Genomic DNA, 13,526 nt, shown 5'->3' with positions numbered 1-13,526 from the left:
TTGGATTCACTTACATAAGAAATTCATGAGGAATACATATGAGATATTGATAGCAGGGAGCAATTATGCCATGAAAAATATCAGTGGCATAAACATAGGCATGTCCAAGGAGTTCACTGTTATTAAAACAGTAAAATATTTAAATCTATTAAAATAAAAAAATAAAAAAGATCACATTTGTCATACCACAAAATATTTGGCATGCCTTTTTTTATTTTTAATACTTTTTTTCAAATATATTTTATGCATATGTTTTATTTTTGATCCTGACTTTCAGTATTAGACTATGAACACCTATGAAAAAATTATTACAGTAAATACCATAAATATTAAAAAGATAAAGGAAGTATGATGTCAGCACTTCTGTGGACTTCCTGTTACCTCTGCAAAGCATGACACTACAACTCTGGCTCAAGCATCCTGCCCTCACAGATACACACGGATGCACACACTCATCTGTTCATGCAAACACACTCACACACACACACACACATACTTGAATTTGTGGTTTACGGGGACTCTCCATAGGCGTAATGGTTTTTATATGTACAAACCGTATTTTATATTGCCCTACACCAACCCTACACCTAAACCTACCCCTTACAGGAAACTACTGGCAATTTTTTAATTTCATAAAACACCGTTTAGTATGGTTTTTAAGCGTTTTGTTTTATGGGGACACAGGAAGTGTATACCAGTACACACACACACTGTTTTGGAAGCATGGAGTAAGAGACTCACTGTTCCTGATGTCGTGAGCCATGAAGTCATGAGTTCAGGTGCCCAGAATCACACTGGGGACAGTGAGAGGTCGCCGGGTACGAGGAGAATCGCTCTGGCTCGTTATATAACAACTCAAAGTACTGATATAATGGAGAGTGAGAGACACACAAGAGATTCACTGTTTCCTTTGTTTCTGAACCCTGCGGAAGCCAGAAAAAACTTTTTAAACTTTATTCAATTAATTTGACCTGAAATTGATGCATTTGCATTTATTGAATAGTGCAAATATATATTATAATGTATAAAAAATGGTTTAATTAAAATGTTTATGCGTCTGAATCTGAATATATTGCATCAGAATAAATGATTCTGAGGTTTGACAAATCAATGTTTAAAAATTAATATAAATATTCCGTTTAGTCTCTCAATTAAAATGAGGAATTATGAGCTGATGCTATTTTACTATCATTGATTACTATTATAGTTTTTATTCATACTTTAAATTTGTTGCTTGTTTCATTTGAATTTTAGTTTTAGTATTATATAAAACTTCTTTTATTTTGAAGTATTAGTAATTTTTTGGTGTACATTTGTGATTTTTTTTATTAATTTTTTTATATCATCCTTTTTCTTTAAATTATACATTTTTATTGCAGTTTTAGTTTGCTATTTTAGTACACTAAGTTAAACTAAATGGCAATGTAAAATGTTACAGATATTATATTTTATTTCAGTTATTGTATTTCAAGTACCTATTTTTTTTTTTTTTTATATAGTTTTACTATAATAAACCTGAAAAGAGCAGCATACACAAAAATAATTCCGTACAAATGAATTAGTAACATTTGGTGTACATATTAACTTTCTAAAAAAAATATTTCATGCCATCTGCTCCAACAGGATCTAATTTAATAAATAAAAACAAAATACTGTGATACTGAATATTTAGGATGTTCAGTAAAGGTAAGCAAGCTCTGAAGAAAAGCTGCCCACTTGTGCAGTCTATCACTTGGAGGCAAATACAGACTGATTTAATTTCTCAAGCTCTTGTGTAAGAAAGGAGTGTGGAAGAATCTCTCGCAGGCTGACATTTCCATAGAGAAGATGTCCAAGTCTCTCATCTTTATGTGTGTTTCTGCGTGTATCTATACTGGTGCTGGAGTGTCAGAGCAAACACCAGTGAATGACTTCAGTAATGAGATTATACTGCGCTTGTCAGTCATCATCATCAGGCCTCGTGCTGAAGAAGAGCTAGACTGGATATTGTCTGTGAAATAATCAGTACTTATTACTTTTGGATGGACTAAATCACAAAGTCTGTACATGTATTTTCCATTCACAAAGACTGCTGCTGCACCATTATTTAAATTAATTGTTGGAAAAATGAGTACTTACATGCTAAGCATCAACTTGAAGACAAACTGCATCAGAAAACAGTGAGAAATTATTGTTCCTTCTGCAGAAATGCTGAAAGGCAAGTAGTCACAAGAAGCACTCATTTAAACAGAGAGCAGACAATCATAAGAAAAGAAACATTTTCTGGAGTTATTTCACACTGAAGAAAGCTATAATGGTAGATCCATTATAGAACGAATACAAGCAACCCAACTTGATTTAATTCTTGGGCAAAATGAAGAATGAAATGAAACAAAATGAAATGAAATGAATAAATTTATTTTATATTTTTCAGATTATGGTAGAATCACTGACGTCACTTACATGCCCTAGAACAGGGATGGGCAAATTCGGTCCGGTGTCCTGCAGAGTTTAGGTCTAACCCTAATCAAACACACCTGAAGAAGCTAAACAGTATCTTCAAGATCACTAGAAAGTTACAGGAAGGTGTGTTTGATTAGGGTTGGAGCTAAACTCTGCAGTACACTGGCCCTCCAGGACCGAAGTTGCCCATCCCTGCCCTAGAATATCCAAGAATATTGCATATTTTAATATTAATGTGGAATTGTGCATGAATATGAATAACCATAAAATGTTAGTGCATGTAAATGTGGTCAATGTATGTATGTCAAAAGGGTTGAAAATAATTTAACTAAAATTAGACTAAAAAATAACATGTATAAAATTAATAAAATAAAAAATGCATTAAATGAAATTAAATACATGTAGATAATACAATAAATTAAAATCACAAATATTAATATAAAATGAAGAATAAAATAAAATAAATAAACATATCACCAGATCAAACTGAAAAAAAGTACGATTGCCAAAAACTAAATCGAAATTGAGACAGAGGCATCCAAATGATAAAGATAAAGGGCGAGTGTGCATATGAGAGAGAGAGAGAGAAAGAGAGAGAGAGAGAGACGCCACAGACTCACCGCACACTCCTTCAGTCAGTTTTTTTTTTTTTTTTTTTAGCTTCTTCAGTCTAGCAGGTGTGAAGATAGCCGTATGAACAACCGTAAAAACAAAAGAGGCTTCGTTTCAGTGTCTCCATCTCAACTTCCGCTGTGCAGAACAATGCAGGCGTCGCGCGGGGCTGATGCGGGGCTGATGTGGAGCTGTCCGCGGTGCTGAACCGCCGCTGTCCGCGGTGCTGAAATCGAGCGCTTCGGTCCCACAGTGACATTCATCGACGTGAATGTAAGATCAGCGGAGGGCATTCGCATCTAGCCTGCGTGGAAAGGATGAGGAGAGTTTTCATGCCCACACCGCTGCTCATATTGGGCTGTTTCGGAGCGTCGTGGGTCTTGGTTGGTAAGTTTACAAGATTGCATTACATCGATGCTAATGGAGCATTTATGGGGACTGTTGAACATCCTTTTAATTGTGACATCCGATGAGGCATTACGAGATAGTTGTGGTCACATGTGGCATGTGTAATGATGTGATGTCTGAACCTTTGTGGAGAGCCTGGTAAAATATAAAGCATGACATTTATTTGGTTAGAGCCAAAAGCAGATACCATGCTTGAAGTAAAGCAGCTGAACCGAAATATTATGGCAATTATACACACCTGTTGCATCATAACACACACACAGTCACTGGAATGCAGTGCATCATAAATCTCTACTAGATCGCATGAATTCAATTACATTATTGACTGCAAACAGCAGACATTGTACCATGTGTGTAAGATATTTGAAATTATGAGTTTAGTAATATTTAATATTTAGCTATGATATACATATTTTTACTATTTTTTTGATAGTTTAAATCAGATTATTTAGCACAAAAATGAAAATCAAAACATATAATTAAATTAAATAAATAATAAATAAACTATATAATATAATAATAAATTAAATTAAAACTTATTTAAATTAAATATTAAATCAATTCTTAAATTAAATAAAAAATAAAATAAAACAAAATTTGGCATAAAAATCTCATCAAAATGGAATTACAGAAAGACAAAAACTGATTCTTTAGTGATTTTGTCCTGCATAAACCTGTCACCTAATTTAAGCACAACATCAAAAAGAAGCTTCTTCTAATGCAGACGATGCCTGCGAAACAATAAATCCAAACTGCAGCCGACACATTAATGTATGGGGCTATAAATTTTACATCTTAATGCACCATATTCAAGCCCTAGTAAAGACGGAAAAGCCATGAATCAGGATGTAAACAGGCTTCTGGCAGCTGCAACCGTCAGATCCTTGATGCTTTTAGAGGCTCCAGTGACAAGAGAAACTCAAAGGTTGAGCTTTTAGTAGAAAATGTGCATGATTTTACTTTAGGGACGAGCATTAAACACTGAAATGAAACTCTGGCACAGAAGATGAAGAGTGAGTTGGAGAGAGAAATATGCAAAAATAAACCCCAAAGCACGTGGCTGAACAAATCAGGTCAGCATAGTAAAAATAATATGATGTGAAGAACAGCTTCAAGGAATAGTTCACCCAAAAATGCAAGTTATGTCATTATTTATTCATGCCATCATTTTTTATTATATATATATATATATATATATATATTTATTTTATATATATTTTTTATTTCTTGTAACACAAAAGGAGAATTTGTGTGTGAATCTTTTCTGTACAATAAAGAGTTAATGGCTTTCAAGCTCCATAAAAGGGAACAAAAACCACTAAAGCTCTAGTCCATATGGCTTGTGCAATCTATTCTGAAGTCATATGACAGCTTTGGGTGAGATATACAGACTGAAAGAGAGTCATTACTTACATACTTTATCTTTATATGGTGTTTTGTTTACTCAGTGTAAATCTGTCATAAATGTGGACACTTTCATTTCAAACACATTCCCATTCACTTCCTCTTTGTTTCCATAGCAACCGACACAAACCTACAGTATGGAGCTTTTCATTTGTGTATTTTGTTATGAAGCAAATACTATATCTCCCTTTTTATCTTTACAAACACACACTAGTTATTATTGAGTTATTGTTGTTGACTAAAACTAAAACAAAAACGTTTTACATTATTGGTAACACTTATTCACTGTTAACTACGACTTTTCCCTCAATAAATTCCTAATTTGCTGCTTATTAATAGTTTGTAAGTTGTTAAGTTTAGGTATTGGGTAGGATTGGGGATGTAGAATAAGGTCATGTAGAATAAAGCATTAATATGTGCTTAATTACTACTAATAACTGGCTAATAGTCTAGTAATATGCATGCTAATAAGCAACTAGTTAAGAGACCCTAAGATGAAGTGTTACCAAAATATTTTGGTTAATTGAAATAAAGCTGAAATAAATTAAAATATACATATTAAATGAAAAACAAACTAAACAAAATTAGATATGTTTACTTGGTAGCTAACTGAAATAAATTTAAAGCAGTAAAATTACAAACTGGAAATAAATATTAAAACTAAATCTACAACTAAAAAATAAATAAATCAATAAATGAAAAATAAATTTAAATAGTAATATTTTTGTGACTCCTGTGTACAGATCTTGCTTCCATTGAAGCCCGAGATCAGTGTTGCTATTGTTAAAAAAATTGCTTTCAGTAATTGAAATAAAATATACATTTTAGATAAAAACAAAAACAAAAAAACTTTTAAAACTTACAAATCTAACTGAATAACTATAGGTTTACTAAAACCAAAAGTGAAATAAAAATAAACTGAACTTAAATAGTAAAAGTAAAAAAGAGAGAGAAAATAACTAAAAATTAAACTGAAATTAAAATGATCACTAAAAATATAAAAACTGAAATCTAATTAAAACTATAATGGTAGATAAATATCACTAAAATAACACTGAAACTAAAACATTGTCTTTTCTCATAAAGAGCAAAGAATTCTTGGGTCCCATTACAGTATATTTTTCCATTGCCTGCCAACTGTAAATAGTCTACAGCTAATGAACAGTATTGTTTTGTGTCATGAACATCCCTTACCTGTGATAAATTCATGGAACTGCTTCATGAGGCTAATTGCTTTGTGTTAAGGTGAGATTATAGTCAAAATCTCCAGAGGAACATTCAGTCAAAGCCTTCCTTCATTTTGTTTTGTCTTTAGTACAATCATCTTGAACTGTTTTTCTTGACTGAGTCATTCTTTATTTTCAGTCTCAACTGATTTTGTCTGAGATTAAATTAAAAAACTTTATACTTTAAAAAATTAAAATATATACAGTATAACATCAGTGTGTGGCATAGCTGATCATTCATGCTATTTTATATTTTAACAAAAGAAAAATAATCAAATTGAAGTGCTAAAAATAATGTTTTGTAATGAATTAAATACAGATATTTGAACAACAGTGTGAATGGAGTTAAGTGTACATGTTTATGTACAGTATTTCTGCCCGTCTTCTACATCTATGTGGGATGCTTCATTTATAATTCAACAGCATGTGAATGTTATTGCTCCCTGAATGCCTTTCTACAGCCTATAGAGAAATCTATTTACCGCAGGCGTCAAGCAGAGGATACTAAATGTCTAAGCGAGATATTTTGCCTGAAACATACAGTACTCTACAGATGCTTCAGCTATGCAAGCCTGATTTTATGCGTCATCTACATGTGTCAGAGCACAATCTAGAAGACAAATGCATGAATGCATTCTGCAGTGGGCGCTATAGCATGCATTAGCATAAACTGTCATTTGCCCGGCCATTTTTCATAGTTTGAAGAGAATCATAGTACAAGAGAAAGTCGCACAACCGTTTAGGGAATTCGAACGAGTCTTTTGAGCCTTAAATGCACACAATAACATAAGTAACACTTCTAAACACTAAAAATAACAACTTTCTGTTGTTTGAGACTGATTTGTGAGTCTCTCGTTCATAAGAGTCAGACTACACTGATCATGCTGTATGAAGTTATTGCGCTCGGTATAGTGAGGACTAAATAGGGATGATTTTCCACGTCTAAAAATTACAAAATTTTCAAGTGTTCTCAATTATTTTATAAAAGGATTTTAAAAATTGTGTTTTTTTGTTTTTTTTTGCTTACTATTGCCAACACTTCAGGATGAATAAATGTGTGAATGTCAATCACTTCAGAGACCCACGCATAAAATATGATTGCAATAAATGTTCACATACTAAGATTCTCTGCTCTCACTGTAGCAATACTACAACCAGTTTGTTCATCACATGACATGTAGGCAAGGAGGAGCTTATATGCATGAAAATTTTATCTGGGGCACCATAAATTGTACCGAACTCTGCTGGTGGGCAAGTTTCTCACATGTCATCCCTCTAAAGGCTTCATAACCACATCCTCTTACATCTAGAAACAGAGTTTACATATAATGTGTGTGAAAAAGTGAATCCTAAACAGTAGAGACGAGAAACAACAGCACTCGTTCAGCAAACCTGAGAACACTTGAACACACATGCACCTACACATTATAATTACTGGTCAACCTGAAGCAAATTTATTGAAAGAATAGAAATAGTACAAAAATGTTCTCTTCTGAAAACCATTTGGACAAAGTGTAAAAGTCTTATTTTAACTATCAAGTCCCTAATCCCCAACTAAAAAAGAAAGAGATTATCTGCATGAACCGACTGGATTCCTCTGTCTTTCCCAGACAGTTTGGCTGCTCCAGTTAATGTGTCCATTAGAGATCTGAAGGGCAGCTCTGCTGTGGTGACATGGGACATCCCAGACGGGGAGCCAGTCATTGGATTTGCCATCACACAACAGGTAACCGGAACATAGAGAGACAGGAGGGAGAGAAAGGTCACATACTCAGAACTCTCACAGCATGCATATATTTGTATGTTCATTTGAAATCATCTGGTTTAAGAGAAAAGTGAAGAGAAGTCTTTTGGTTAAATATTGTTTTATCTATCCATAACAGAAAAAAGACGTTCGCATGCTGCGCTTTATCCAGGAAGTGAACACTACCACGCGGAGCTGTGCATTGTGGGATCTGGAGGCAGATACGGACTATATAGTGCATGTTCAGTCTATCAGTATAAGCGGGCCAAGTCCCCTCAGTGAACCGCTGCAGTTCAAAACCCCCAAAGAAGCTGAAACACAGGCATCTAAGAGCAAAGGTACGGCAGAATCTTCTTAATTTTTTCAGCATGAATTAAATAATTAATATTCAATGTTTGACACGTCACTAATAGCATGATTGTATTTTTCACAGACGAAGTGACCATGGAAGAAGTGGGTCAGAACGCTCAGCTCCGAGCAGGAGAGATCATCATCATCGTGGTGGTTCTGATCATGTGGGCAGGTGAGAGTGAGGAGCACAAAACAGGCTGCTGTCCACATTCAGAACGTTCAGATTAACTGCAAATATCACTTATTGGATGGTTAATTGAACAGCATATTGCACATCTACAGTGTTCATGTCATTTTTGTCTCTTTCAGGAGTGATCGCGCTCTTCTGCCGTCAGTACGACATCATCAAAGACAACGAGCCCAACAATAACAAGGACAAAGCCAAGAACTCGTCCGAGTGCAGCACCCCTGAGCATCCATCAGGCGGGCTGCTGCGCAGTAAGGTATAACCGCTGCCCAGCGAAAGGCCAGACCACACTAGGCAGGTACAATCGTCCCGAATTGTAACTCAGACCAAACTCCACTGACATTTCAGTTCATGTTTCATAAGACAGTATAAACATCACGTTAGTAAAACATAAATAAAGTCTTGATTTTCTTGGACTATAAATATTTACCTCCAATTATGCATTTCACATTTGATTTCAACTTTCATTAAAGTACGTTTAATATTTTTAATTATTTTTATTTATTTTTTATATTTTACTTTTTCATTTAAAATTTTAAGTTGTAGTAATTATGTTGTTGTTGTTTTTCTTTTCTTTTTTTCAAAATGTCTATATTGTTTTTACTCAGTTTTAGCTTTAGTTATTTTAATACATAAACTAAATACACTTTTTGTACACGTTTTGTGATGAACTTTTTATTTTTATTTTTTCCAAATCAACAAAACAACATCCACTCAAACAAACAACAGGGAGGGGGGAAAACAGACTGTAACGGAGCCGACGAGACGTGAGGCGTACAGATCCATGTGCAAGCTTTTATTTAGAAACATAGTCAAACACAGGCAGGGTCAAACATCAGCAAACAGGTATGGCACAGGCAAGACAAAAGAGCAGTCCTAAACGGGCTTGAGTCAGACGACAGCAAACGTAATCCAGAGGGCTTGACAAAAGGGGCAATCTGTAAACGTGAGCATAAATCCAGGTGAGGAGCAAACACAGTCCGAAACAGCAAGCAAAGGGTTAATCCAAGATACGTGGCAAGAATCAGGAACCAGGAAAACAGGCAAGGCAAGACTATCCCTGCGTCCCAATGTTCATACTATCCATTCTAAATAGTATGTGAAATTACAATAAGTGTGTCCCAAAGCATAGTATGTTGAAAAGAGTATTTCAGGTCGATTTTTGAAGTGTGGATCCGTGCACACTCTAATGGCTAAAATTGCCCACAATCCATTGCGTTTTGGCGAAGTATTCGGTCCAGAACTACAAATACGTATAAACACGTTAGAAAAAGTACAAACGTGGCAGATGTGCGCGGTCTACCTAATGGTAGAGGGTTTTACAAAAAGGGGTTTGAGTTACTAATAATCAACATTTAGCCTGGTAAAAAACATTTATTTAAGGTTATCCGTGTTATATTTCATCTGCAACAGCCATGTGAACTTTGTAAACATCTATTTGGTCGTTAACTTTTAAATGCATCATTATGCAGAAAATACAGAGTTCTTTCAGAGAGTTCTCGCCATGAAAGAGAACAGACTGGCAGCTACTTTTTTCTCTCCAATACCGTATGAAATGAAATGTGGAGGATGTTAACAGTGACAAGATGATTGACAGGCCAGTTTACAGTGACGGGTGCGTGTAACAGATGCGACAGAGCGGTCCATTTAAGACGCAGTTGTGTGACGTGATAGTATGTCCCAAAGCTTGCCTACTCTTGCCTACTCAAAAGTGTGTACTTTTTCTTCACCAAAAGAGTACATACTTTAAGGGCATAGTATAAGTAGGCACATTGGGACGCATATGACTAGACTATGAAAACTAGAGCAGGCTCCATAAAGTAGCTATCAGCTACTGATAAACACTAAACAATACTCAGCGATCTGACTGAGGAAGTCCATGGCTTAAGTAAGGCATGTGATGGGAATCAGCTGTGTGATCAGTGCAATCAGCTATGTGTCATCAATGCAATGGATGATGGGAATTGCAGTCCGGGGTGACGTGCAACAGTTAGTGTACTGCAAAAGTCAATGTGGTGAGTGAGTGACCTCTGGTGGTGAGTGAACGGAAGTTCATAGACCGGATTCGTGACACAGACACACCATCAATAATTTATAGTAAAAAGGACAAAACAGAATTCACATGAGTCCATAGATTGACAACAATTGGACATTCCCAAAACATGTGGAGAAAAGTACCTGCTGATACAATGTTACAGATATGACAGTTATAGGGTGATTGCAGTTTCATTTTAAACCTCTTGTAAGGAGTTATGAATGCTCTATGGATGACTTTGAAATGAATAAGACGATGAGCCAAGTTTTTAGAAGTTAAAAGATTAGACCACACCCTCTCCAAAATCTGTTAATTCACGATTCCAGATAGATTTAATAGAAAAATACTTTGCAGTGTGATCATTAAGTTTACTATATATTAAAGAAACAGATGGCCAACCAGAGGGTGGTGTGATCCAATCCCATATAGGATGAGAGGAAATAGGGGATGCCCAGGGAACTCCATAGGCCTTGAGAGCAGAACGTAACTGAAAAAAGACAAAATATGATGATGCTGGTAAACAAAACTTAGTTCTTAGTTCTTGAAGTGAGCAGAGTTCCTGGTTATCATATAAGTCACCACATGTGTTTATGCCCAATGTAGACCAAGAGGGCTGGACAAATGACCGATTTCAACATAAAAAATTAAAGTTGTGCCATAAGGGTGTGTTGTTACAAAATTTGAAAGGTCCTCCCATCAGACGTTCCACCCTTTTTAGAAAAAAAAAAAGAAGTCCTTAGATGTAGTATTCTGGATTCTCCAAAGATCGATTACATTAAGTTCAGTGATAAATGTATTCAATAACTTAGAGGATGGGTTAGCTGTAGTATCAGGGTGAGATTTATCCAGTGCAGGATTAAAAACAGCATTAAAATCACCACCCATCACTAAAGGACAATCAATCTGCTCAAGTAATATATTGGAAATATTTGTGAAAAATGCACTGTCTGCCTCATTCGGGCAGTAAATGGAGACCAGTGCTAACCTGTCATTATGTATTTTACAGTGTATAAAAACAAATCTACCTTCATCATCATTCCCGGTATGTTCAATAGTTAAATGTAACTTCCTATCGACTAAGATAAGCACCCCTTAGTTTTACTAGGAGCACAAGAGAAGGCTGCCAGCTTGTAATACTTGTTTTGAAAACGTGCCACATCGCATTGTTTTAAATGAGACTCTTGAATCTTTGAATTTTTTCTTTATTGGCGATTGTTCACTCTCTCTTTTCCGGCTGTCCTTGACTGCTGGGGTACTCATAGTGAGCTAAATGTGAGCTAAAATTTTACTGACAGGATATACAGTATACAATTTCTGACAAAGTGAGCAGAGCGAAGGACTATGCGTGCATTGCCGCCGAAGGGTCACGTCATCCCCTAACTAAATACACTTTAACTAAAATATAAAATAATTTAATAATATTAGTTAACTGCACAAGTTAACATGATTTTTTTCACTAATTCACAAATGAATAATTTTCATTAATTCACTAACATTAACTACAACAACCCTAATGCAACTATATTTTAATAAACATAAAAGTGGCTAAATTGCAGGTAATATTAAGGTAAGAAGAGGGTAATATTGGGTAAATACTAGTATAATATAATATAATAATACACTGAACTACTGTATATTTTGTATGTACATTTTGTATTTTTGTTTTGTTTTTAACACTGTTAGATTTATTAATTAATTATACTTTTTTTAATTAACAACTGTCGGGGCTTTACTATACATTACGGGATTGTATTCTCTGAGAACGATACATGTGATGCTGCTCAAAACAGTTATCATAGAAGCTGGTTTAATAATGTTGCCTACCTTCTGAAACAGCCTTCGCATCCTTTATTTTTCATTACTCCACTTATTACACCATGTTCTCTGCTGATCGCTCCAGGCCGCCCTCCAATCCTCTCACTAACATTAGACATCTGCTTCCACTCTCCGCAGTTCCCCAAGAACAACAACAATAACCGAACGCCATCTGTGAACATTATCAAAGTGTGACAGGATGGTTTCTGTCTCGATGGATTCCACTTTTACCACACGGATACAGAAAGGCCGTATGTGCTCATCCTCAAAACAGGAATATTGGAAGTTTCCTGAAAACAGCTGGAATAATCCATAGCGAGCATCTGAAAGAGAGGCCAGAAAGGTGAAGTTTCATGCAGACCCTCTCTGGCTCCAGCAGTCTGGAGATAAGTCCAAATCTGTGGCTGTTCACGACAGGAGAAAGAAAGAAATGCAGGGGGGAAAAGACCCTTCTCACTTCTCTTTATCACTTTACAAACAACTGGTGTCGGCAAGGAGATCTGCACCCATTTAAAATCCTCGCTTTTAAATTTGAAAACTCTTGAGCTCTGCTCCTTTATCTGGTTTTCTCTTTTACCCTTTTGCAAACGGCATGATCCACATTTCTCTCAATGGTGGTGAAGGCTTATATAATAAATCTGTAGTAAGCCACTAAATGCAGGACATACATTTCTAGCTGTCAATTTTGCTAACATTCCTATTCTACAAAAACATTACGTATGAACATTAAAAACATCAATTTTTTTGGGGGGGGGGGGTTATGCAAGCATTAACGGAACATTCCATTTTAGAATTTTGCAAACATGGGAACGTTACTTTGAATGTTCTCTGAACATTCTGGAACAAGTATAGTAACATTCAAAAAAAAAAAAATGTTAGATGAATGTTCCACTAAAACTATTTTTACAACAATATTAAAGACCACATAACCCTGAATGAATGTTCTACTAAAGTGACTGGATAAACATTTGGCTAATGTTCTGGCAAGGTTCTCTCAGTGTTCTGAGAATGTTCCTTGTTAGCTGGGTTGGAGTTCAAACGTCTGAAACCACATTCAAAACCTGGGATTTAAAATAACAGTTAAGTACATAAGGTTTAAGGATTTTGAAAAATTTAAAATAAACAAAGGCTATTAAAGTAAATGAGAAATATTTAAAATTCTACACAAATTTGTGAAATTATTCATGTGATTGTTAAGTACACATGGTCAGATTAGTTCCATTGAAGCTCAAGATCAGTGTTGCTATTGTTAACTAAAACTAAACTGTTAAAACAATTGTCGGTTAATGAAATAAAGCTGAA

The 13,526-nt window shown here is 35.1% G+C and overlaps 1 protein-coding gene across 1 annotated transcript; it reads left to right on the top strand.

Annotated features, from left to right (window-relative positions):
* Positions 1-3,124: 3,124 nt before the first annotated feature.
* fndc5a (fibronectin type III domain containing 5a) lies at positions 3,125-9,405 on the top strand. Its single transcript, XM_058796221.1, has 6 exons — positions 3,125-3,441; positions 7,703-7,818; positions 7,976-8,174; positions 8,270-8,359; positions 8,497-8,672; positions 9,108-9,405. Exons 1-5 carry the CDS (start codon positions 3,372-3,374, stop codon positions 8,634-8,636), a joined length of 615 nt encoding a protein of 204 aa, XP_058652204.1. The 5' UTR covers positions 3,125-3,371; the 3' UTR covers positions 8,637-8,672; positions 9,108-9,405.
* Positions 9,406-13,526: the final 4,121 nt, after the last annotated feature.

This window comes from Onychostoma macrolepis, chromosome 13 (assembly GCF_012432095.1).
Source record: "Onychostoma macrolepis isolate SWU-2019 chromosome 13, ASM1243209v1, whole genome shotgun sequence".
NCBI classification, from domain to species: Eukaryota; Metazoa; Chordata; class Actinopteri; order Cypriniformes; family Cyprinidae; genus Onychostoma; species Onychostoma macrolepis.
This window is presented reverse-complemented; position numbering and strand designations above follow the sequence as displayed.

Coding starts and splice junctions, on each gene's coding strand:
- fndc5a (XM_058796221.1), top strand. CDS start 3,372: ATGAGGAGAGTTTTCATGCCCACACCGCTGCTCATATTGGGCTGTTTC. Junction 7,819..7,975: donor GATTTGCCATCACACAACAG/GTAACCGGAACA, acceptor TATCCATAACAG/AAAAAAGACGTTCGCATGCT. Junction 8,175..8,269: donor ACAGGCATCTAAGAGCAAAG/GTACGGCAGAAT, acceptor TATTTTTCACAG/ACGAAGTGACCATGGAAGAA.